The sequence below is a fragment of the Dipodomys ordii genome, unplaced genomic scaffold (assembly GCF_000151885.1).
Source record: "Dipodomys ordii isolate 6190 unplaced genomic scaffold, Dord_2.0 Scaffold40, whole genome shotgun sequence".
In the NCBI taxonomy this organism is placed as follows: domain Eukaryota; kingdom Metazoa; phylum Chordata; class Mammalia; order Rodentia; family Heteromyidae; genus Dipodomys; species Dipodomys ordii.
In genome coordinates, this window is record NW_012267256.1 from 9,081,941 (window position 1) to 9,109,484 (window position 27,544).

At 37.1% G+C, this 27,544-nt stretch overlaps 1 protein-coding gene across 4 annotated transcripts in view; it reads left to right on the forward strand.

Moving 5' to 3' along the window:
• Trpm3 (transient receptor potential cation channel, subfamily M, member 3) overlaps positions 1–27,544 on the forward strand; it is a 498,800-nt gene that overhangs the window by 242,816 nt on the left and 228,440 nt on the right. For all 4 annotated transcript variants that reach the window (XM_013018449.1, XM_013018448.1, XM_013018447.1 and 1 more), the window contains exons 4-6: positions 3,073–3,286; positions 6,254–6,378; positions 25,197–25,368. In XM_013018449.1, the coding sequence (XP_012873903.1) occupies positions 3,073–3,286; positions 6,254–6,378; positions 25,197–25,368 (511 nt within the window). The remainder of the gene's footprint in view (positions 1–3,072; positions 3,287–6,253; positions 6,379–25,196; positions 25,369–27,544) is intronic.

Sequence of the window (27,544 nt, forward strand, 5' to 3'; positions counted from 1 at the left end):
ACATAGTCATATGTTATGTTATGATCTTTTTGGTCAACAATGGGCCACACATATGCATATCCTCTAGGATAATGGAACTGATGAGGTAGTGACATTATCAAAGTCTAAAGGTTGTAATAAGACACAGTGCTCATGTTTGTGGTGGTATTGCTTTAGAAACAAACCTACTGCACTGCCAGTCCTTTAAATATGTAACATAACTTTTTTATTGTAATGGGGCTTGAACTCAGGGCCTGAGCACTGTCCCCGAGCTCTTTTGCTCAAGGCTAGCACTCTACCACTTAGAGCCACAGCTTCACTTCTGGTTTTCCAGTGGATAATTAGAGATAACAGTCTCATGTCTTTCCTGCCCAGGCTGGCTTCAAACTGTGATCCTCAGATCTCAGCCTCCTGAGTAGCTAGGATTGCAGGCATGAGCTACTGATGCCTGGCTGCACATTAAAATTTGTACAGTACATAATACTGTAGTAAATGACTGTGTTACTGGTTTATGTATTTGTTATAGGGTACTTTTTAAATCATCATTTTACTGTGTACTCCTACTTATAAAAATGTTTACTGTCAAATATATGTGACATACTGTGTGTTCATGCAATCTCAGATACTAAGTTAAAAAAAGAGAGAATAGACCAATTATTGGTCCACAGTTAATCAAAACTTTCCTCTCTCCTGCAACATATAGATGTAAGAATACCATAAGCTGGATTATTTCTATCTAATTTATATACTGTATTATCCAGCATGTTATAGAATAATCATACCTAATGCTAGACTGTTGGTTTGTTGTCTTGTCACGTTGAAGACACAGTTGGTGCTACCATTGTGGAATAGGCCTTCTGTTTAATGACTGCTTCTTCAAAGTGATCCTTTTACCTCTTTTAGAGGACAGATATCCACCCCACCCCTAAACACTCTAGCGTTATCTGTGATGTGTCTGTGCTTAAGATTTATTGAGCTTCCTAGACATGAGAATTAGTAGCCCTGAATATTTCTGAGCAACACTCCACCTTTCTCTCTTCAAATCTTGCCATCGCCTCATTATTTCTTTTGTTTTTGCCTAACGTTCTGATTTTCTCTTCCTCCTCTTTTCTTTTATGGCTTCTAGTCCTTTGTTTGTCACCATGCATTGGTTTATTTCCTGAAACGATTGTCAATGTGTCAGTTCTGTAATTTGTCCATTGGAATTTTCACATTTTAGGGTGTTTTCTTTAAAAATAAATTCTACTTGACTTTTTCAAATGGACATAGGCATACCTTTTTGCTCTTTGTTCCTTTTTCTCACCCACTCACCTGAATTCATTTTGATGTGTTAAATATGATTTTTGTATTCTGAGATCATTTCAACATTGTAAATGAAGATCTTACTCTGTTCTATGTTGTTTCCTCTGGTTCTCATTTACGGTGCTTTATTTCTTTGTGTGATTTGTGATTTTATTTATTTAATTTATGTTTTTTATTTTATTTATTTATTTTTTTTGGTCATGAGGCTTTAACTCAGGGCCTGGGCTCTGTCCCTGAGTTTTACTTCACTTGAGACTAGCACTTTACTACTTTGAACCACAGTGCCACTTCTGGTTTTCCGGTGGTTAATAGGAGGTAAGAGTCTCATGGACTTTCCTCCTCCAGCTGGCTTTGAACTGCAATCCCCAGAACTTAGCCCCCTGAGTGGCTGGGATTATAGGCATGAACCACCAGTGCTCAGCTTGATTTTCTTCTCTAATGTTTTACTTGGTTACTATGGCATGTTTATTTTCCCATGGGGCAATGGGATGTGTACTGACACATCCCTCCCCCAGAAGACTGGCATTGTCTTCTGCCAGTTAACAAAAGCCATTACTCAATCAGACTGTGTACATGAATTCTCTGCTTGACACACCTCAAACCACATTGGCAGTGTCCAAGAGGAGTAAAACCTGTGTCAAAGGCATTCATGCCTTAAAATAATCATAAGGGAGTTGTTTCCCATTCTTTCAAAGGGATGGTTGAGGTAGGCAGGCTTTGTTGCCACTGTCTTTTGTGCAGTTGCGTATTGTTTTCTTCCTTGTGCTTCAAAGTGCAGTTCTTTCCAGAGCACCAGCTTCCTTCTATTGAACTCCCTTGTCAGCACAAGGCCATTAAATGAGATGTTCGAGGTCTGCAGGGTTTAAGAGAGACAGACCTTCAGGCCAACCCTGCTGGGTATTACATGCTCTCGGGATTCCAGCTCTGTTTTATTTGGGAATTGAATATTCCTTCTTTCTATGTTATTTCAATAATGTGTTTCAGATGACCTTTGACTTTTTGGCTAATATCTAGTTGTGTATGGCTAGAAACACAAAGATTTATGCAATTAACCTAAGATTTAAATGAGTATGCACATGATTCTATATATTGCATCTAAAGCATCTCACTTATATAGTCTAGTAATTTTACTTCCTGTTGCATGTAGTAAAATCTTGATTTTTGCTGTAAACATGAATTTCCCAATTATTCTGTAGGAATCATTGCCATGCTTCTTGTCACTTATCTTGAAAATATAACAGATCTGTGATGCGTTTGTAAGAGAATTAACTATAACTTGCTGTTATGATAGAATCTTTCATAACCTCTCAAAATAATAGAATCACAAAAACATGAAAACACAATTATACCTGCCTCTAATTTACTTCCAAAGTTGGCTCCCATTCAGAGCATTAGAGACATATGAACCTTTCCATAAATTTCAGTAGTAGTAAAATAGTAATATAATGACTTTTGGGCAAAGAACTAATTCTAGGAGAATTTTGCTTAAATTACACTTTAGAAAATCAAATTGTTTTTTTTTTAAGTTTAGTGAATGTCAAGCTTACAGATAGTTCAAGGAAACCTTTACAAGTGTTTAATCTCCTTGTCTTCTATAACTTATCTGGTAAGGAAATGAGCGCCCCTTTCTAAACTATCTGATTTCACATGAGACATTTTACTCAACTAGGGACACACACACACACACACACACACACACACACACACACACACACACACTGCAATCTGACAAGAACACCAGCCTCCTGCAGCCTTGTCTGTCTCTCTAATTGAGAGCCTTTCTTTCCCTAGTATGTGCGAGTATCTTTTGATACGAAACCTGATCTCCTCCTACATCTGATGACTAAGGAATGGCAATTGGAGCTTCCCAAACTTCTCATCTCTGTGCATGGCGGCCTGCAAAACTTTGAACTCCAGCCAAAGCTCAAACAAGTCTTCGGAAAGGGACTCATCAAAGCAGCCATGACAACTGGAGCATGGATATTCACTGGGGGAGTGAACACAGGTAATTGGAGTGGGGCAGAGAGGAAAGGCCCAGAACCCTGAGCATGTTGTGCCTAAAATCATTTTCTGGGGCCAGGTTTATTTATTCTTTCCCTCAATGCCTATGCGCACTTTCCTCTTTATCATTCCTCTCACTGTATCTCTCTTCTGCTTTTCCCTAAATGATAACCACCCAGTTATTTCTCACAAGAAACAGATTGACTGTTTAACGGTTGATAGTGCAGAATTTGTAAACACAACTAATGGAATTTCACAGAATGTTTTCAGTTGCTCAAGTTGTATAACTATCCAATAATTTTTTTAAAGAATAACTTCTGCTTTAAATTGGATGCTACGCCTCTGCTCTTTGAGAGATTTCCATTTTGGTGACAAATAGCTGTAATTTCTTTCTTTTTGTTTTTTGGAAATGCCATTTGTATGTGAGACATAAATTGTGGTGTAAAGTCTAGATTGTTATCTGCTTAGTGCTTTACCAGTGGATGACACACCTCACTCCAAACTACATATATATATATATATATATATATATATATACATATATATGCATATATATATTCCTATCTGCTGAATGAGTTTCTATATTGTGATACAGGTACACTGTCAAATTAGTTCTTACAAACCCACTTATAGTCAGTGCTTCTGTGTAAACAGAATACTGTGTAAACAGTATTATCATGCAACAGATAATGGATTGAATCCTTGAGAACGTTATAAGGATATTTCCCAGCCTAAGTCAAGTTTCTGTTAGAAGCACTCAAATAATAATTGTAGTAAGTTGATGCAAACTTGTCGCAAGGCTCAATGACTATCCAAGTACAGGGAGATACATTTATAGTGGGACTTTCTGAACAAAACTCTGGAACACTGAGATTTAAATACCATGTTATCTCAATGTTGTTTATGGGTTTCGTTTATATGATGCTTGAATGAGATCTTTACCGCAAACCTTCCTACATATCTGGAATTTATGACCAACGTAAACATCGCTACACAGGCATGCTTCAACAGTAAACTTTGCAGATATTGCTGTGTGAAATTCAGACTCAGTCCCTAATCGTGATCTTAGATTGAACTGCTTAGTGACCTCTTTAGTGATGATCCTATAATAACCAGCTATCTACAAACTAAAGACTAGTCAGGTTTTACTAAGTAAGAACCACTTTCCTGTAAGAATTTAGTCTTTTGCATTATGACACAAGGATACCAGACTAAAGATTCTAAAGGTTCAAAAGAAATTCTAATCAGTTTTCTATTTTTAGGAGATTGGGACATTGTTTATTGTTTTTGTTCTTTCTCACAATGTATTCACTAGCAGAAGAAGAATTTACATCTTAAGTACTATAAACCAAAGAGTTTATCTGATCTGGCCCAAAATGTGAACTGTTCTAATGATGAATATTAAAACTAGATAGGTAATAGGAAAATTGGGGCCAACAAGAGCATACCAGGAACTTAAACTTCTTATCTAGGACTGATATTTTTATATTAATGTCCACTGATTTGCTTCATTTTTTGTAGATTTGTTTTAGAAGTAGTCATATTTAAAAGTTAGCAAGTGAAAAATGACCTCTCCCAATACTGCCAGGGTAGCTCAATATGATTTAGTAGCCATTCACACTGTTTCATTTTGTATTGAAAATGAGACTTTCTATTTGATCTTGTATTTCACAATTGAGTTATTGAAACATGTACATTCTCTCCCATCATTAAGTTGGCTGGTATGATTTGTTTTTGGTTAGTTCAGAGCAGTTTTTGAGCCCTTATTTAGGCTACACTATCTCTTGGAGCACAGAAAGTAGAGATACACATTGACCTGCCTTCAACTAATGGAAAATACGTCCTTATATGTGATTATGAATCACTATAGGAAATATTATGTGATATATTGAGCTATTCAAGATACACGGCCTGCAATATATATTCAAATGAATAAGAAATCAAGCCCACCTCAATGTTCTATAGAAGATGGCACTGAATCTGAATTTTCTGTAAGTAATGGGTAGAATTTTGATAAGTAGAAACATTTTTAAGAAAATGTATCTTACAAGTCTTATATAGAAATCATCGATTGAGAGGGAGATTGTAGGCAAAAAAATTGTACCTGTGAATGGCTTGTGAAATGACAAGTTAGGTTTCCTACTATTTATAAATAAACCAAATTCCTTCACTTTTAAATATGAGGGAGAAGGGCATTATAATTGATGAGAGACAAGATGAGAATGGTGGAGGAATTGGAAGTATAGCTCACGTGGTAGAGAGCCCGCTTTGAGCAAAAAAGCCAAGCAATAATGTAAAGTCCTGAGTTCAAGCACAAGTTTATACACACACCCTCTCTCACACACAATACATTTGGACATGCACACACAGACATTGGAATTGTAGAATAGATGATTTATTTATGCACTTTAATATGTTTTCAATATAAGAAGCAAACATTTTCTTTACAACTAGGCATTCCATATTATATGTTTTAAATAGATATATTGATTAAGATTAATAAAAATCTGAGCTAAGTAACTATTTGTATAACCAAACAGTGTGTATTGCAAACTGTAGTGCAGGTTAACTATCATATTGTATATTGTACTTTTTTCCCTCGGGACATAGTTATGATGTTGATTCTTGGTCACATTAACAAAGCACTATACTTTTAAGAGAAAGATTCCCTATGCATTCCTTAAGAATTATATTTATTCTTTTTATAACTACTGAGTGCTTTTGACTTTTCCATGTGAATGAGGATGAAAACTGAATTGCTAGAGTACATATCAACTCTGACAAATATGTGGCATTATAGCCACCATTTCATATGTCTCTCCTGAAAAATGCGCAGTTCTTACAGAAATGCGTCAAGTTGTATATTCAATTCATTTAACCATGGGTGAAGCGGGAGTCACAACTTGCTGTAGACCAATGGAAAAGGCATGGCCATAATAAACAAGATGAATGCTTCTCTCTCTGCTCTTAGGTGTTATTCGCCATGTTGGAGATGCCTTGAAGGACCATGCTTCTAAGTCTCGAGGGAAGATATGTACCATAGGTATTGCCCCCTGGGGAATTGTGGAAAACCAAGAGGACCTGATTGGAAGAGATGTAAGTCTCGGGGACTTTTCCTACGGGGGGTTCTCAATGAGAGTAAAATTAGAAGGTAATTAGAATGTAGCCGAGATCGTGTTCTTCCCTCCCCCCTTACCTACCAAAGGGAAAATTGATCATTAGGAATGATTTCAACTGAGTTATTAGTTGTTTCTGAAAAAAATCTGTCTACATAGATCTAATGGCAATTCTAATCAAGAAAGGTTGAAAATAACACTGATCAAACCACCTTCTTTCGGCTTGAACCAAGTGATGTAGGCATAGTTCTGTCAAGGTTCATTTACACTGAGTAACAGTTGTGGAGATGAACGCAGGCTCCAGCTTCACTGTTGCTTGAGTACCTCTCGCATGTATCTCAGGAGAGCAGCAGGGGTTGGTGCTTTTCGCTGAAGCTGGTGGCTTCTCTGGGCGGCCTTTCTTTGGAGATGTTTGGCAAAGATATGGACACAGATGGATTCTTTACTTCCCACTTACTTCAAAATGTCAGCTTCTATTTCCTGTTCTGATGTCCAGGGCCACATACTGGCCAACCACACAACAATTTTGACAGAAATTTAGACCATTTGGTCACATTTCTTTTTCCTGAGTCACCATCTTATTTCTTTTCCTTCTAGCAATCTTCTTGTTTTAAAAGGAAAAAAAAAACAGGTTATTACTAACTTCCTGTAGAAGATTTTTCTCTCCTACCAGCCATTAAACTTTTCAAAAATCTGTCAGTATGAAGTTTAATACAGTGTGTGAACAGAACAGATTGCCATCTTTTATTCCATTCTTCTTTCTCTAATAATTTTAGCAATTGACTATCACTCCTGTCTACATCAGATCAATACGTCCTTTTCTGTACAATCAATACAGCAAATATGCTAACTAGTTGCCTTTATTCAAGCATCATAGGGTTTGTCTGAGCAAAAACAGGAGGAAAGAAAAGAAGCTGAGAACCAAGTGTTTTAGATTTATTCTTGTATTGCAATTCACCACAATGCAACTATCGCATTTCAATCCAACACAGTATATTTTCAATGCAACACAAAACACTATATGTTAAGATACCCAGTGAACAAATCAAGACAAGCTGTAAACAAATTTCTAAATCTGTGTGATAACAAGCATGAAATTTGACTTCAAGGCCACCAAATTATCTGCAGAATGCAGGGGATATGGGATAAGAAAAGAGATACCAATTTTTATCAGTATAATAGTTTCTTAGCTAAAACTCACTGGCTGCTTTATCTATATCTTTACATGTCTCAAACACCAATTTCCAAAATGCTAGGTAAGCAGAACTGGCTAAAAAAGTAAGCATTTCTGATTTTTTTTCAGAGTATCTTGGACTTGTTTTTTTTTTTTTATAAAATATATGTGGGTTAATACTTGCCTTAAATTCCAGGTTGGCTTATAACTGAATGTTGATATTAAACTAGACTTAAAGGTATCCCTTAAAGAATTAGGATACTCTAAAAAAGATCTGAACACCTTAAGCATTTAATAGTATATTTTATTAACGTAAGTTATTTCTAATATATTTATGATACAGAAGTCATTTTGAAGTGTTCATAGCTTCAAGATCTTTACCATAAACTTGAACTAGCATTCAGCTTGGGGTACTACTTTAGAGCTTTTACATCCAAGCAAATGGCAACTGGTTACTTTTATTTTCAAGGTAGAATAACAAAATGCTAATATGATTATCATGTGATTATGGAAAATCAGTACTTCTATTATATTTACTTGCCTTGGCGAGTTGGAAAATCCAGTCCTATTTGTTTTTCTTCCAATTGCAACTTTTTCTCTGATTTTATTTCCTTCTCATGTTTCTTCTTCTCCCATTACTTTTTTCGCATTGTATGTCAATAGGGCCTAGAGAGGTTGGCTGGGGTCCCAATTAAAATGGTCTTGTTCCAAGCCCAGAGGGCATTAATCCCTACTCATTTGCTCAGTATAAGTATGCTTTAATCATCCCTGCTTCCAGGGTCTAATAAAAGCAAACCATAGCTCACAAAGAGCCAGGTCAGCTGGTAGAGAGATGAAAGTGAAAAGATTCCAAATGAAAGTTCCAGGATGGCTTAGTAGAGATAGCTAATACTCACCTCCTCCAGCATGAAGAGCCACAGTAACAGATGCGTAGATGTATTTTGACTCCTATGACCCTGCAAGAACAACAGAATTCAGCAACACAGAAACTAGAACCTGTGAGATTCAGAAACCTGGAAGACTGCACAGAAGGAGAAAAGAAATACCCCTACATTTGCCATAGTAAATGGATTCCTAGATGGTGTCAGAGACTCTCTCATGTGCAAGGATAAGATGGAAAAAAAAAGAGTCATGTCAATCTCTACTAGTGCAGATGCTGGTAAATGAAGCTACTGGAAAGTTCCACAAGCCATACAGCTTTGCAGCCCACTTAAAAAAAAGTAATCTGAAATCTGCATATTTGGAAAAGAATTTCACACCATCATCCAGAGAACACCTAGGAAACCAGGAACTACCTTGAAAATTGAGTTGTCCAAGTTTGGACTTCTCTGAAGGCTAGAAAATGCCTGCACATTCTCATCTCTGGGACTCCATAGACATGCTGCTGTACTGGTTGGTTAGGTAGTCACCCTACTGGCCCAACTGGACCTAGAAAGATAACTATGACCTCTACCCATGGGGTTTCTGCAGGGGAGGGGTACTGTCATGGGGTGGCCGGGAGTAATTGTCACCAAGAAGGGAATAGAGGGCATTTGTCATCTGTGACTAAGGGCATGGCTGGTCCCATAGGGATTCATATCAGTGTGAGGCCTGAAGGTGGGTGTCCACATCGTTTGCACTATACCAGTACCACGTTTGGCTGCCCGTTTTTAACAGAGAAGAGAAAGAACACCGGGTTCCATGGCTGTCTTTCCTTTGGTACATCCTACAGCTGGAGAAGCATGGAGAGGAGCCTCAGTTCCACCCGTGGCCAACCTACTAGCCCACGAGAGCCAAAGACAGCTGCAAGCAATTTTGAGCATCTTCATTCCTGGATAGGCACCATTATCTCTCAAGAGGAGAATCGCAGTCCTGCGCTGCCTGCCTATGCCGTTGTCGCTAGTAGCTCACCTGCATGCCATCTGTGACACTCACTACTGCTGCAGTTGTTGCCACTGACTCATCTGGTAAAACATCTTGGCCAGAATCATTGACCAGTCAAAGACAAGTGCTTTGGGCTCCTCGTCATTCATGGGGTTCCCAGCAACAGAGCCCATATAAGAAGCACCTAAAGAAATCTTCATCATCTAGTAGGGACACACTTCTTGTAGCAGCAGCCATAGGGTGATGATCCTCACATTCGACTGTCTACATCCCATTAGCCTGGACTGCTTCAGTGTCCTCACTCAGGAAGAATGTTCTGCCGAAACAGGTCATTGCGACAACCCCACCAATGTATCCTCTGTGCTCAGAGTTAGTAATCACAGCCAAAGAAGCCACAGAGAGTGAAAACTACAGTGCCGAGCTAGAAAGGAAGCCAGTAATTCATAGTGACCATCCCCGATACATGCTCGTGAAAAAGACATTACAAATACCATGTCAGGAAAATGGAATAGATGCCTGTTCTAACAGATGCGCTAATGTTTATGAAGGAGAAGAAACAGAAAAGCAAAGCAATACGACACTTGTAAAAACAAAAAAATCTATCCACGGATTCAAAAAACTAGATACAGATGAGTTGCCTAATAAAGGAAATCTTATCATAAAGTTCGATGAGGTCCAAGAGAATACAGATAAACAATGACATGAGATTAGGCAGGTCATATATCACATGAGTGAGAAAATTATCAGAGACTGATTTGAAAAGAAGTTTTGGAAGTGAATAGCTCAATAGGTCAAACAAAAAAACTCATTGTTAGCCTCAAAAATCAACCTCAACAAGCAGAAGGCATATCTGGATGTGAAAATAGTCCTTTTGAAATAGTCCCATCAGCAACAACAAAAATAAGAAAGAAGACATTCTAAACTTTTGGGACACAATTATATAAACAAGGATCCACATTTGCAGAATACTCAAAGGAGAAGAAAAATGTTAGTGGCACAGAAAACTTACCCAGTGAAGAATACTAGAACTTTCTCAAGGCTTAGGAAATTATTTCTCCATATGTATGAGGCTTATTGGACCTCAGGCACACATGATCAGAAAGGAGCTGATTATTGCTGTTATGTGTTTTATCGTAAAATATCAACAAATAAATGATAGGAATAAAAATCCTCAAATCTGCAATAGAATCCTATTTAGGGGTCTCTCAATTAGTCTAAGAGCTGATTTCTTAGCAGAAAACTCTACAAGCCACTGGAATGAAATTACATATTTCATATCCTGAAAAATAACTATCAGCCAAGAGTACTACATTCAGCAAGGAGATACAGGACAAATAGTCCTTTCAAGACAAGCAAAACCTGGTGTAATTAATGATTACTAAATTGGATTTACAAATGTGTTATGAAGCCCAATATTTAGGAATAAAAGATAAATGCCATTATGAAAGCAGGTAAAAGTATAAATCGCACTAGAAGAATAGATACATCAAAGAGTAACTGAAAAGACTCAAACATTTTCAATACAATAAACCATTAAACTGCAAAGGTGAACAAGGAAAAAAAGCACAAAAACAACTAGAAGAAAATCAGTAAAATTATAGAAGTATGTGCTTACCTTATCTATCAATAACTATGAATGTATGTGGGCTAAATTCTCCAAATAAAAGAGACATATTGGCTGAATGAATTATTTAAAAAACCATAATCCCTAAAACATGTAGCTACAAGAAACTTCTATCACCAATAAAGAGGCATAGAGACTGAAAGTAAAAGCATGAAAAATGATATTCCAAGAAAATAGAAATAGCTACACTTCTATCTGACAAAGTAGGCTTTCAGAGAAAACTGAAAGAAGAGACAAAAAGGTCTCTATGTATAGAACACAGAAAGTTCAATTCAACAAGAAGATATAATGATTGTAAATTTATGTTCTTGATGCTAAGATACCCAGTTTTACAAAATAAACATTAGTAAACCTAATAGTGGGAGACTCCAATACCTTACGGTAGCAATAGACCAAACATCCACACAAAAAACACTACAAAGATGTAGCAGAATTAAACTATACTACAGGAATTTACAGAACATCCTGTTCAAGTGTAGATTGCACATTCTTTTCATCAATTCATGGAAGTTCCTCTATGATCAATCATGTATTTAAAATACATAATGAATATTAACAAATTAAAGAAAAACTGAAACCATACCTAGTAACATTTATAATGAGAATGGAATAAAGCTAGAGGTCAAAAACAACAAAAAAGAAATTATGCAAATAATTGCAAGCTAATGGGCTAGGAAGGTGGCTCAATGGTAGAGCGCTTGCCTCGCATGCATGAGGCCCTGGGTTCGATTCCTCAGCACCACATAAACAGAAAAATCTGGAAGTGGTACTGTGGCTCAAGTGGTAGAGAGCTAGCCTTGAGCTGAAGATCTGAAGGACAGTGCCCAGACCCACAGTTCAAGCCCAACGACAGACATATATATATATATAATATATATATATATATATATATAATTGCAGACTAACAACAGAGTTTTGAACAATGTGTCATCAAAGAAAAAAGGGAAAAACAATATTAAGTAAGTTTACAGCAGTGAATGACTACATCAAAAAATTGAAATATTTCAAATAAACAACCTAAAAACACACATTAATAATTCAGAAAAATAATCCAAATGCAAAAAATGATAGAAGAAAATGAGTGACAATGATCACAGCAAAAATGAATGAGACAGAGGCAAAAATGTAAAAGATCAATGAAGATCATGTTTTTGAAAAGACAGGTAAAATTGGCAACCCTTTAGCTTGACTAACCAATAAAAAAGATAGAGGCCTAAATGAGTGATACAAAGAGAGACATTACGATTGAAATATAAATGCTCACTAAAAAACAGATTACTATGAAAAATAATATGCTAAGAACTTGGAGATCCTGTAAGAAACCAACTAATTTCTGTGTGTATGTTACCCATAAAACTTGAAGCATGAGTACATAAATAAGTAGAACAATAAAAGTAATGATACTAAATTGGTAATACAAAGGAAAGGAGGGAACTGTTCCAAACTTATTCTGTTATGCATCACCCTGTTATCAAACATCAGACAAGAACACAGCACACAAAGAAAACTAGGAAGCAAGAATCATGAATATAGATGTGAAACTTCTCAATAGAACAATACCAAATCAAACCCAACAGCACATCAAAGGATCACTTACAAAGAGTGAATTTGTTTCATCCCAAGGATACCAGGACAGTTTAATATACATACATTGGTAACTATAATGCAGCCTATCAACAGAATGAAGGGTTTTTAAACTATGATCATCTTAATAGATGCAAAGGAAATAGTTGATAACATTCACCATCCCTTCATGATAAAAGCTCTGGTTAGACATGGATTGCGCTTCAACATAGTAAAGATGCTGTATGATAAACCCAAATCCAGGATTATGCTGCATGGGAAAAACCTGAAAGTATTCTTTCTTAAATCAGAAATGAGACAAATGCGTCCACTCTCATTGCTTTCATTCAGTTCAGCACTAGGAATTGTTAGACAGGAAAATTAGATAAAACAAAGAAAATGATGACCCCCAAACAGGGAGGAAGTCAAACTACCCCTGTTTCTAAATAATATGATCCTAAATGATAAAAAAAATTCCTTAAGACTCAACCAAATAAAGGTAAACAAAGTCAAAAGAGTGTCAAAATGTGGTAGATGTTTTACATACTAATAATGAGTTTGCTGGTAAAATTAATGAAAGAAATTTCAATCATAATGGTAACAAAAATATTGTAGGAATAAACTTAGCCAAAAGAGTGAAAGACTTTGCAATAAGGTTACCAGAAATATATGTTAGAGACAAGACAGCCTTCATAATAAATGGTGCTTGTGAACTGGACAGGCAGAAGTCTGAAACTTGATCTCACCTTGTACAGAAATAAAGCTGGCAAACCTAAATCCTGAGAAGCACAGGAAAAGATAAATAAACTTAAAAACAAATCTTACTAGGAAGAAGTTAGGGTTCCTGGGACAAAGAATCACATCCAAAACATTGTGGGTTATATTGCTTGACTTCTAATTTATATTCTTTTGTTTTTATGACTTCATCATGGTTTGAATTTAGTACGTCTTCCCTATTTGACCTCCAGAAGTTCTGTCTTCTGCACAGAAATAAAAACTTTAAAACAACAATAACAAAAGCAAAAGCTGAACTGTGGAATTATATCAAACTATAAAGCTCCTGAAAATCTCCTAGAAAGCACAGAAAAAAAACCTAGAGTGAAGAGATTGCCTACAGAAGGGAAAAATATATATATAAACTATTTCTCTAATAGAGGGCTAACATCCAGGATATATAAAAACTAAAAAATAAAAATAAATAATCTAATTTAAATAATAATAATGATTAGTATTATTTAATAATGATGATTACTATCCAATTAAAATGTTTAAAAATCTGAATAGCCACTAGAGTAATGCAAATCAAAACTACAGTGAGATATCACTTCACCTCAGAATAGTTACTATCAAAAGTAAAATGAAATAAAAAAGAAACAAATGCTAGCAAGGATATACAGAAAAATGAACTCTTTTATACGGTTCATGGGAATGTAAATCAGTATGGCTGAATGCTGTTGAAGTTCCACAATGACCTAAAATTACAATATAGCATATAATTCAACTCTCCTATTTCTAGGAATGTATCCTAAGAAAATAAAACCAACAAACCAGAGTGAAACCTGCAAACCCATGCTTATTGTGATGCTATTCAAAAATAGCTTAGTTATAGAGTCAATGTAGATATCCATCAGTAGATAAATGGATAAGGAAAACATATATGTATACAGCTCTACACACAGAATAACATATTATCCAGCCATAAAGAAGAATAAAAGCCAAATGGATGGAACTAGAGGAAATTAGGTGAAATCAGCCACCCACAGATAAGTACATTTTCTCTCTCAGATGTGTAAACAGTTGAAAGATTAGTGATTGCCAGAGATTGAGAATGGTGTGGGGGGCTGGAAAAGAAAATTTGAAATAAGAAGAGCAAGCTTTCAGAAGACTGAAAGGTCACTGTTAACAGTGTACGGAAGACTAGCCGTATAATCTGGTATGAATATGAAATGCTCATTATTGTCTACGTCTCTTACATCACAAAAGTATGTTTAATTGCAGATGAGTTAGTGAACAATAAATGTTGACTTAGAATGGCAAAAAAAGAAAATTTGAATTTTATCAGTGCATGCTATAAACACAAATGGAATTACCACATTGAGCCTTGTCTATGTATATAATTTAAAAGTACCAATTTAAAAAGTTTTAAAGATATATATTATCAAAACTAAGATAACATAAATTATCCTTTATAAAGAGAAAGTAAGGAGGAAGATTATAGAATACACAATTAAAACAGTTGCATTCTATTTATTCAGCAAGTTATTCATCAAGATTAATTGAATATCAGGCACTTTAATACTTTCTTCTCATAATATTGGTGAATTGAACTGCACATACAATTTCTTAGGCTCTTAAGTAATAATAGAGTTTGCATTGTAAGTTTCAAGTTAGAATAAAAATACTACTCCTAGTCGGACGCCAGGGGCTTCTGCCTGTAATCCTAGGTACTCAGGAGGCTGAGATCTGAGGATCACGATTCAAAGCCAGCCAGGGCAGAAAAGTCCGTGAGGCTCATATCTCCAATAAACCACTAGAAAACCAGAAATGGTGCTGAGGCTTAAGCGGTAGAGCGCTAGCCTTGAGCTGAAGAGCTGAGGGACAGCGCCCAGGCCCAGAGTTCAAGCCCCACGACCGACAAAAAAAAAATTACTATTCTTAGCATATGCCATTTATGGTGATTTATGTTTCACTATTCTAATGTGTTCACTAAAAAGTAAAATGAAACTGGGCCATTCCAGAGGCAGATGAAGGAGGATTTCAAATTTGAGGGATCCTGAGTAACATAGCAAAATTCTGTCTCAAAAAATTAGGAAAAGGAATGTAATTTTAAATTACCATGAAAAGGCTGAGTAATACAGAGTGGTCATTGCTGGACCATTCCCCAAACCCATCAAATTATAATTCCTCCCCAAACCCATCAAATTAGAAAATATGATAAACTGCTTAAGTTTAGTCAATGTGGTACCCATCCAACTGTAATGCCTTTTAGCCTTCATCCTTCCATTGTATATAATCAACCTCATGAAATAACCTTTTTTGGTGGTGTTTTTGCTGATCGTGGGGCTTGAACTCTGGACCTGGGCTCTGTCCCTCAGCTCTTCAGCTCAAGGCTCGCGCTCTACCACTTGAGCCACAACGTGACTTCCGGTTTTCTGCTGGCCTATTGGAGATAAGAGCCTCATGGACTTTCCTGTCCCAGCTGGCTTTGAACTCCGATCCTCAGATCTCAGCCTCCAGTCCTTCATCTCTCAGTACATGTACCATCATTTGTAGTCCTGACTTCTTTCTGTCACTCTCTGGAACTTTTCAATTCCTTCTATTACTACAGCTTAGAGCTTCTGGTATGGGACTCTTATCTTTCTCTGGCTCTTTTGGAACTCTCAACCACCCCTATGCTGGTTGCTGGACCGGGAAGTCCTAGGATCTTGTCTGCTGTATCTGCAGATAAAGACCACAAGTAGGCATAAGCCCATTTGAGAGAAGACTTTATTAGGTCTGTTGTTCCAGTACTATTATGCCCTCATCCGTCTTGACTTCTAGATTGTATCTTGTATGTCTCATTCTCTAGAACTAGTCTGTGGCATTCTGTGGCGAAGCACGAAGTGGACAGATTTTCAAATCATAGTATGTTTTGATCTACCACTTTAGACCTGAAAATACGCCCTGTTTCAGTTATTGAGGTCAGTACCACCACAGTGATTCCTACAAAGTATTAGTACAATCCCATTTCTCTATCATACTCTACCATCCTACAATTCAACAAACTGAGCTCAAGGCTCCTTTCCATCCTTCCTTGCCAGCATCCTATCTCTGATTGCAATTCTCCCACACTGGTCTTCTTCTTCAGGTTTCTCTGCTGTCTTCACTGGTATAACCATATACCCTAGACCAAGTGGCTTAGAAACTGTAGAAATGTATTTCCTATAATTCTGTAATTGGGTGGTTCCTTTTGACTATCCCCCAACATGGTGGTGGAAGTTAGGATTGCGTCTGGGGTCTCTTCCATATTTGAGGGAACTACCTTCATGACCAGATTACCCTCTAATTATCTACCTCCTAACACTGTCAACGAGGAGATTAGGACTTCAACATATGAGTTTGGAAAAACATAAATATTTAGTCTGTTGCATCAGTGCTATTGGGACACTATACGACTTTATCTCTAAGTGGACTACCAAACCATTTGATCTGTCATCACACAGTTTCTATAGTGGAATAAACTAAACATGGGTTTAGAGCCATTTTTCATTTGTTAAATGAGATAAAAGGACTATTCAATGATAATATGAATTTTTAATTATTAGTTGTGATTTTGGCAAATGTACCTATAAATTCTACATTCGGATATACCCAATGAATCACCAGAGACCCTCTCTTTGTCCCGGGAGAATAGAGGCACCTATTCCTGGAAAGATGATTAAGAAACTATCGCCAAGGAAAAGTTGAGAATTCCAGTGCATAATTTTTGTGCAACACATTTTAAATTCAGATTCTTTGCTTTAGAAAACAACTTGACCAGAATTTAAACAATCTGAGTTCTTACCACTCTTCTTTTTTTTAAGCAGACATATGCTAAATTAAAAACCCAATTACAATCACAAGAAAAAGTACTTTTCATTTTAACTTGTGGATAGACATTCCATTTGGCTAGATTTCCCAGCATATCATCTTCTATGGTTATTAAATTATCTTCCTATTCCTTGTTCTTATACTTTCTCAGAAATATAGATTTATCTCCCTGAGTTTTATAGCCTTCAAGAACTATGGTTAATTGGAAAGAGCTCTTATGATATCAACTTTGTAGTTCAAGCCAAGAAGCATCAAGCTCAGTAACAATGGGATGGCTAATGTGCATGGAGATAGCAATTCTATATATTTCTCACTTATTTTTTAGTTGAGCCAAAAATGACCTCATAGACTTAAGAAAACTTCTGAACAGTGCCCTTAGCATGTTTGTTAGACGTTTATGACCAGCTAAGATCAAATGTTCTCTGGGAATGTGAGAGAAGAAAGTCAGAGGCAAGGAAACCTACCCAAATCTGTTCTACAGGAAGGAGCCAATGCCTGCTGAGCCTACCCTACACTCAGGTTATGAGCTAACTGCTGAGATCGCAGTTCTAGCCTTTCATGCGGGATATACAGTTTGGGTAAAAAGCAGTGAGAAGTTTGGATTCGAGCATGCCAATTTTGAAAATTGTTTTGAGATAGCTAAATGAAAATCTGACAAGCTAGCCAGAATACAGTGTGGAAGTTTAATAGCAAGATCTGGCTACATTTGGCTCTGGAAGGCCTCTGACACACAGCAGTTAACCTCCCCATGGCAGAATACATAGAAGGAGGAAAAAGCACCAGAGCCAAGATCTTGATGAGCTCTGAGATATAATGGCTGATGAGAGAAAAAGTCTTTGGTCAGCCCAGAAAGGAGACTATAGAAATGTCTGAGATTTAAGAATAAAACAAACAGAAAGCAAAGGAAGTGTAGGCTTCTGAAAGACAGAGTGAAGGCAATGCTAAGTATCACTGAGACTGAGGGAAGTAAGGCCATTTTCCTTGCGACACACAGCATTGGGCAAAACTTCTTGAGAAGAGTGATGAAAATGCCCTTTACTATACTGAGCCTGTCCAGTACGATGTCTTAGCCCACCATATCTTCAACATGCTCAGATTACTCCTAGTTGCCTGCAGTCAACCAGAATTATCTAATTTGCAAGCTATTCATAGTAAAGTACTGAAAAACCTGTGTCATTTATTTGACCTAGTCCACTCTACTTGGTTGGTGGCTTACTTTTCTAATCCTGTGGCTGCCTGGAAGTTATGGGTTGCAGCTAAAAGCCAGCATCATGAGAGAATATTATATCTCATAACATTTGTCCAGGCATTGAAACATTCTTTCTCCTAAGTTTGTATCACCTCTGCCACCACTGTAAGTGGGGATCGTGTGTCTGTCAGTAAGATGACAATTGGTCTCCATTTACATGGGATGGCGGAGAAAACAATTTACATGTAAAAAAAACAGAAAATAAGTAACTTGCTCAGAGTCACCCACTAGCAAGAGGGTAGGAATAGGAGTCTGAATATTTGCCAAATAAAAGAGAGTGAGAAGCAGATCATAAGTCTGAGGAGCCTGGAAGATGTGAGTTACCATTCACCCAGTCACCAAAAACCAGAATGGGAAGAGTTAGGAAGGGAATGCAGAGAACTCAGGGGCAGGAGCCATTCAAGAACAGACGGAAAGGATACATTTTGAAGTCTCAAAAGAAATGATATAAACATACATTCATTATAAGTGATCTATTGATGGATTTTTTTTAAAAAAATGATCCCAAAACTTAGCATCTTCCACAAACATGCATTGTCTCATGATTTGGGTAGGTGAGGAATTCAGGAATGATTTGCCTGGATGGTTCCGGCTGTGAGTCTCTCTTGAGGTTAACAGTCAAAATGAGAGTCGGGCAGCATCAACTGAAGGACTAAATGGGATTGAGCTTGCCCTCTTCAAAGAAGACTGACTTGCAGGTTTTTGGCAGTTCCTAGCTATGTAGCCCTCTTCATAGGATTCCTTTATTGACTTCACAACATGGTGTCGGCTTCCACTTAAGTAAGCGATCGGACAACCTTCTGCTGATCTAGATCTGGAAGGCACACACCATTCCTGCTTCATTCTCTCCAATAGAGGTGAGTCACTGAATTCAAACTAAGTCAAGAGTTTCAAAGAACATCTGAACACAGTTAAAAAGACACACACCCTACACACAGACACACACAGACATACACACACACACACACACACACACACTGGATACATGGTGATTGCTAAAGAAAGTCCCTCCTTTGATGGAGTTACTTGAGATGAGACTGTTTGAGTGGGAAAAATAAATAAAGGTAGTGGAGCCCCCTGAGAACACCTTTGAGGGACATGCTTTCAAAATACTTCAGAAAAAATGTAATCAATCAATGTGTCTACAACTTCTAGTGAGTCACATGGCTAAAGTAAGTAGCAGGGTACTCTTTGGAAGTGAGTTTCCAGTGCTCCTGGCTCCTTGGATTTACTGCCAAGCTGAGAGGCAGAATGTGGGCTTCAGCATGACCTGCTTGATTCTTCCAGCCATGCTACCTTCAAGAGGAAACTGCCAGCTAGTGCCCCACTGGCTCAGTCATCTGTGGTTATACTCTGTGAACATACTGAGACTTTCTTTGTTTCTTACTTATTTCTCTCAGTCCCCATGCTTCTCCGTTTCTGACCCAGAGTTTGCTCCCTATCTCTCAGCAGTATGCTATCTTTCCTGGCAGGATCTGAATGCCTGATGCTAAGAAAATTCTCCCTTTTGTTTCTTCTCGGCCAAAGTTGTCCTTCCTGCTGGGGGCCTTTCTAACCTGTTCCTACACGCAGTTCTAGATGATTCCACTGGAAATAATCTGATCAGTTGTCAGAAGGATTCCAAAGCCCAGATGAGAAACTGGCAAAAAAATGTTCAGCAGCAAAAACAACCCATAATATTCTCATAAATTCAAACTTAGAGTGAGTCCTCTGTCTTCCTTCTTAATATACCTGACTTGTGCAGGAACTTTGGGCTTCAGATCTACATGCTGTTAGTAATATGTATTGGCCAAGGAATCTCATTTCTCTTAGCTCTACAATTGCCCTTACAATAAATGCTTTGTGCATAGATATATAGGAACCATATTACTCCATGGGAATTTGTCTTAAGAGTACCTGGTATGTAAGATATGGTTAATGAATGCTAACTTTCTTCTAGTCTAAATTAAAATCATGATGTTGCTGGGCACCAGTGGCTCATTCCTATAATCGTAGCTACTTAGGAGACTGAGATCTGAGGATCGTGGTTTGAAGCCAGCCAGGGCAGGAAAGTCTGTGAGACTCAGATCATCAATTAACCACTAGAAAACTGGAAATGGCATTGTGGCTCCAAGTGGTAGAGCAATAGCCTTGAATGAAAAAGTTCAAGGACAGTGCCCAGGCCCTGAGTTCAAGCCCTATAACTGACAAAAAAAACATGGTGTTATTAAGAGGAAAAGATAACTCCTTGGTTATATGTCCTTTAGCCTGCTTACTTGAGGTATATAGACACACAACTTACTAGCAAATGAGTCTGGGATTGTGGAAGACCTGGGGTTGATACCACAAAAATCTAATTTAGTTAAACTCAGTTTTGTTCAGGAAAGATTTCCCAGGTAACAAAACTTCTGTTGCATTGTAGAAATCACTGTGAAGAGGAAAAGACCCCTGGATATCAGAGAGTCACTTCATTTTTGTAGAGAGCACTACATGAAAGGTCATTGTTCTACCTTCACTTGAAAAGGAAAACAAATTTGCTTTTTAAAATAGCATATCTCAGAGGAAGCCTTCAAAAATGATAGTTCTCTTCTGATTGAAAAACCATTACACAAAAAAAATGTCTTTTAATATATTTTGAATATTTATCGGGGACATGACCTGTATTTACATGATTATATATCTCCTCTAATCAGCACAAAACTATCATATTTGTGTTTCCTTAAGAAATTTATAATGATCAAATGGATAAATAAACTTGGCACTTACCAAAGATAAACTAGAATCCAAGTATTCTGATTTCCTGCTAAATAGTCCTGGGTAAGATCCAGAATGAAAATAGCTAGAAGGACTCTAAAAGATACATTAGACAAGTTAATAAATGGCTGATTTGAGTCCATCCCAGGAACTCTAGTGCCAGAATGTAAATGATGATCGTTTTTTCTACAGTGTCTGAATCAACCTCTATGTGGCAATGGTGATGTCCCTATTAGTCTATTGTCTAATAGTCTATTATATAATCTCCATTTCACTTTGTTTCAGAGTTGCAGTACACAAAAGCTTTGGAGCCAGAATCACGAATTCATCAGCCAGCATAATACTAAATAGTTTATGATGAATTAATGAGTGGAGAAGAACGTTGTCATTTATTCTTGAGGAATAAGAAATTACTTGGAAGTATTCTGGCTGATGGTGCCTACATTATAAGTGTAGATAGATTTGCCTTTTCTAAATATAGCTACCTTGTAGATCTAGATATGACTATATGTACCAATCCTGAATACTCTCCTATTATGTAGGTCTTTCAGAGACCTGTAGACATTTCTTATCACAGATTCCTTATGTGACTTATGACACAGAAAATCTATGAGTGTTCTTGTGTAGAACCTAAACCATCTTGTATTCTTAGCAAAGAAAGTGACCCATTACATGCTATGATTCTCACAGAGAATCATTTTTCTCACGGAATGCAGGCTGAGAAATATGCTATAATAACCCAATATTCCTACAAGCCACACACATGTCAGTCATCTCAACCAACACATACTTTCTAGTTTCATAATCTCTTAACCACTCAAGTGGCTTCCTGACCTCCAAACCTTTTATCAGAGGACAATAATCATTTGTGTTCTGAAAAGACTTTTTTTTTCCTATTTGGAAAATGCAACAGCAAGAACAGCAAATTATTGTGTACCTGTAAATTGTAACTCAAACAAAATCAACCGGGGGCATATTTGTAACCAAGCAATATTAAGTGTATTTTGTAGGCAAGTTGGAGCAAAATGCATCTCTCTAAAGTACTGGAGAAGGTATTTCTAACGTTTAGATTCATCAATAAATAACTCCTGGTCACTGTTCTCTTAGATGCATGGAAGAATGTACAAAGAAAACATGCTTTGCATAATTTTTAACTGGATTATTTTACCTTCTTACACCTGTATAAGATAGACATCATTTATTTGTCTCATGTAATAATCACTGGTTTACAATCGGAAACTGAGTTTATCCTTAGAAAGATAGAATAGAGCTACAAGAAAGATGATCATTTATAGGAAGCTTGCTAAGAGCCAGGCATATTTTTGCCAGACAGTTTGCACATATAATCTCAACTAATCCCCAGGAAGTAACTGGTTTTTATCATTTCCTTTTCACAAATTAATTAAAATGTTGAGTCTCCAATTCCCCCAGCCATGACGGAATTAGAACTCTAGCAGATTTCCATGATTCATATGTTCTGGGTTTTCCCAGGTCTCAGCCTGTTTTCCTTCAATGAGGACTGAAAACCAAATTAGAACATTTGGCTTATTTTCAGATTTATAGCGCTGTTCTGCAAATTGTCAAACTATAGCCACTTCTAGCTTGCCTATGCAGAAGATAGAAAGAAAAATGGATTAGTAGGTTGAAGAATTTTGATTCTTGACTCCTGTAAATTTAACCCTGATACCATAGCTGATTCAGATAGACTCGTTTCCAGAGATCTGCCGAGCTATGTTCCACAAGGCAAAAAGACTCAAAAGTCAGCAGACTAGAGCTGCTCTTTCCTCCAGTGATAGAGGAAAGAGACTTACTGGAAAGAAGAGGTGCACAGACTCATTTCCTTCTTTTATTCTCATTGTAGTGCCACCAATTTGGCTCAGAATCATTTTCCTTTCTTTATTCATTTGCAAATTTCACTTTCTCTGACAGTCTTTAAGTAGATTCTCAGGAATTAAAAATGTGTGTGTGTGTGTGTGTGTGTGTGTGTGTGTGTGTGTGTGACTGAGGTTCACATTCACACAGTGTTTAACATCTAGAAAATTCAAGCATTCCTTGCCTCTCAGAGGGCTGGTTTGGGTCTCTCCTCTCTTTCTGAAAGAGTTTTCAGGAGCTATTGCTAGAAAACAGAAAACAGTAACAAAGACATTTTCTTTTGTCCAGAAGCACAATGCCAAGGCACTTTCAGAGTAGGAGAAAGTCTTTCTGCTGAGCTTCTTTCAACCAAGCATTAATATTTATTAACTTGTATTCCACTGTAGACCAAATGTTTTGTATAATCAAAATGAGTAGCAACAAAATGGGAAATTCAGCCACAAGCCACCTTCTCTTCCAGGGATGGAAAAGCTCAAGAAGGGCTTTGTGATTCCATATTTTGGAGGACTTCTACCCACTCACTCAGTTAAAGCATTTATTGATTGCTCTTTGATGAAATTACTAGAGACAATGACCAGAAAGTTATGAGCTTTCCTTATCAATAAAAGGCAATGGAAATGAAACTGTGCATTAACATTCTCTTAATGCTATATTTTTAACTGGGCTTTTAATAATAGGACTAACAACTATTCAAAAGCTCAGGACTACATTTACCCCATGTTGAATTTAAATTAGCTCAATTTCCAAACCAGGAAAGAGAGGATATTTTTCTTGAGATTAGAACAAAAGAATGTCTGTTAGAAGTTTGCCTATTCACCCATTCACTATTTGTGGAGGACATTTTATTTTTCAGGCACCTAGGATTGTGGAGGTTTAAATCAGCCACAGAGTATAAAAAATGACTTACATAAAATCTCTACTATTGAAAATTGCCCTTACTAAATCACTTTGTAATTCCTTTAACAAACTCCTCAATCTTACTACAGCTTTGCATGGTGAATGATTACATGTGGAAAAGGAGCAAGAGCATCTCATTTTTATAAATAATGTCACCCTGCACCAAGACTCTAAAATAAAACCTAGTGGTGTCTAGTCTTGTCTTGTCACTTTCAGTGACTGAGCACAATGACAGCTTTACTGACACCATGGATCTAGGAGCATGTTGAATGTTCCCTCCTCACAGTTTTAAGTTCCAGCCTAAATATTTTAGTGATAGATTGCCAATACATCATCTTATATTTCCATTGGAAATATAAGCAGTATGGGAAAAGGCCATACACAGAGATTTTGGAATCAGGTAAGTGTAGATGTGAGTTCTAGTTGTGTGTATGTAGTAAAATTATACCTAACTTGCTTTACCTATTTTGCAGCTTCTCATTTATAAAAATGAACAGAAAGTCACTTGAAAGATTGTTATAAGAAATACAGATGATGAACACAAGACAACTAGCTCAGAGTTGATATATTGCTTTTCTTTTTATACCAAAATGTGAAAGATCACACTGAAATCGCTCCATGGTGGGTAGCATAATTCACCATGAAATTAAAAGAACAAGAAAAAGGTGGAATACAACAGAGGTGAACATTCTTTACTTGACTCATTTTTGTCTCCAGAGACAGTTTACAATAAAGTTATTTCACATTTCAATAAGGTGTCTAATAGTAATAGTGTTGACTTTAAAGAACAGATCTTCTGATTACTAAGAGGGATTGACAGGAAATACAGCATTCTTCTCATTCCCAAACTCCGCTCCCAACCCTATTCACAATCTTAATTGTTCTGCTCTGCCTATTAAAGCTTGGGCATGCTACAAGAGACAAAGAAAAAACAACAAATTAACTAAAGTTAAAAATCATTAGGGTTCATTAGCAAACAAAATATGGACTTCAAAAGTGAAGCAATCATTTTTCATGCCACTTTTTTTGAGTTCCATGAAAACACAGACTCATCTCTCCATAAATTTGCTCTATTTTTTCCACTCATGGTCTTGCTTTGAATGAAACTTTCCGCCTTAAATCTTACTTTTTACCCAAATCAATTCTAGGAAGAGAATGCAGACTGTACCGGAGAATGATTTTTTCCCCTTTCCTATTCTCTTTATTCTCCTCTTCTCTCCTCTAACTTTTACATCTTTCTTTTGATCCTTTCAGGTGGTTCGGCCATACCAGACCATGTCCAATCCCATGAGTAAGCTCACTGTTCTGAACAGTATGCATTCCCATTTCATTCTGGCTGACAATGGGACCACTGGAAAATATGGAGCAGAGGTGAAACTCCGGAGACAACTAGAAAAGCATATTTCACTTCAGAAGATAAACACAAGTAAGTAGGCCACTGTTCCCATTGTTATATCTTGTAGGAAGTATGCTGGAAATGATCTTTAAAAACACAAACAAGCCACAAACCTGGAAGAGGTTGTTAGCATGAGTTCTCCCTTCTCATGGGCCAGTGGTTAGCAGTGCTGAGAGTAAGTCATCTAAGGCAGGACTGTTGGAAGAAATGACGACACAATTAGTGAGCTCAAACTCACTTATTACACACAAAAAAACTCAACTCCATTCGGGATTGGGGAATGGAAATAAGCTTTCTTTCCAGACGTAGTCTACATCCTTTTCACAATACTCCAAGGAAGAAAGGCACCCGAGAGAAATTATTTTTATTTATTAAGTTTGTATTGTTGTTGTTGTTTAAAATAAAGATGAATCTTGTTTTGGTCTTAGCACAGATATGGCTTGACAGAGGCATGTTCATGGTTCTGAACATTCTCTAAGCTAAAGTGTCATGGGAAACTGTCTGGCATCTGGTAGTCACACCTGGCACCCCTGACCATCTGCTACAGGCCTCTCTTCATGCTCTCTTCATGCCCAGAAACTAAGAGAAACTTAAACTCTTGTCTCTTCATTTTTGTATTATTCACTGTTGCTAGGTACCTATGTGTTTAAAGGTCTGTGTACATTTATGTATACCATATGATACATGTCTGGTAGGCAAAGTAACATTTCTCATAAGTGGGTAGGGGCTCCATACTATATATTCTTGCTGTCTTTATTATGTTTCCCAGATGACAAAGTGAAAGTGTCTATCCTCACAACATAAAATGCACAAAATAAAATGTCATGTTTTTTACAAAGGAACACAGGAGATTTCCTGCCTCAAGGTTTGTGATAATTATATAACCCATGAGGGAAACGTGAATCTAATCGATCAGATTTCCCAAGCCCACAATTTCAAATTTTTTAAAAGAAGAGATTCTCTTTGACTAGATTACTTTTCAAATATCCAACATAACATAGCTCAGTGTGTCCAAATCATTTTTCCCTACTCTGGTCTTTCTCTACACATGTCCCACATGGGCCTTGCTCCCAGAATTGGGACGGGAGACTCCTCCGATCACTATTCTCCTTCTCATCCTTTTCTCTGGTTTCCACTGTTAACTACTGCTCCCTAAGTAGCCAAGTCTCCGCCTTCACTCTTTCCCAGTGATAGAAAGAATCGTGAGGTCTGGCTTAGGTTTGAAATAAAAACTGTATTCAAAGACACCCTTCCCAAACTATCTCTGCAAAGAACTTCAGAGGTTGTCCACAGTGAACATTTTCTGGAAGAAACAAACTAATAGGACTACAAACTACTGGGTCACAGGCCAGCACAGATCAAATGTAACAAAGCACTATTATCAATGAGTCGTAGATTTTTTGCCAGAAATATTAAAACTGAGCTTATTACAACAGTGGATAGAAGAGGTAGATTCTGTGTAGTAGATCCACCCAGATTTTTTATATGTGATAATATTTTCTTTAATATCATCAACTTACAAATGAAAGCTTAGTGGACCGAGGTAAAAGATACAAAATATAGGAACGGGGATAAGCAAGAAATAAATTTGGGGACAAAAATCAACACTCCTTGATAAGAAAATCGATCTAGACTGGCAAAGCATGGCATTGTGCCAAGCGATGGTGGCAGATGAGTGGTTAATCAGTACAGTGGCTCTCGTTGCATAAGTTGAGCACCCACTTAAAAGACGATTCAAACTGAAGTAAAAACCCAGCTAGAGCTGTGAATCTAGCCTTACAGACTGCCTAGAGGAAAAGGAGTCTTTTTCTAATCAGCCACCTTGTGTAATGTAACTAATGTGTTAGGAAGGTGCGTTTCTGCAAAACTTGCAGAAATAATGAGTTCCTGGGTAACCTCAGGAAGGCAGCAGAGTGACATCCTGGCCTCCATGAATGGTAGAGCCCAGAAATGCAGTGTGTGAAGATCGGGTCATAGACATGATCAAAAATGCTGGGGCAGACTACCAAATGCTAATATCAGGGTAAACTGATCACTGGGGACACATCTCTTTTCTTTTATGGAGATGAAAGGCCCTCTTCTAGCCATCAATTATCAAGGCAAGTAGTAGTACATAGACATATTAATACATGCAGACCTAGTCTAGGATATAAAGTAGAAGAGAGACATAAAACCAGGATCAGGAGACTTACTTTGTTGTCTGTTT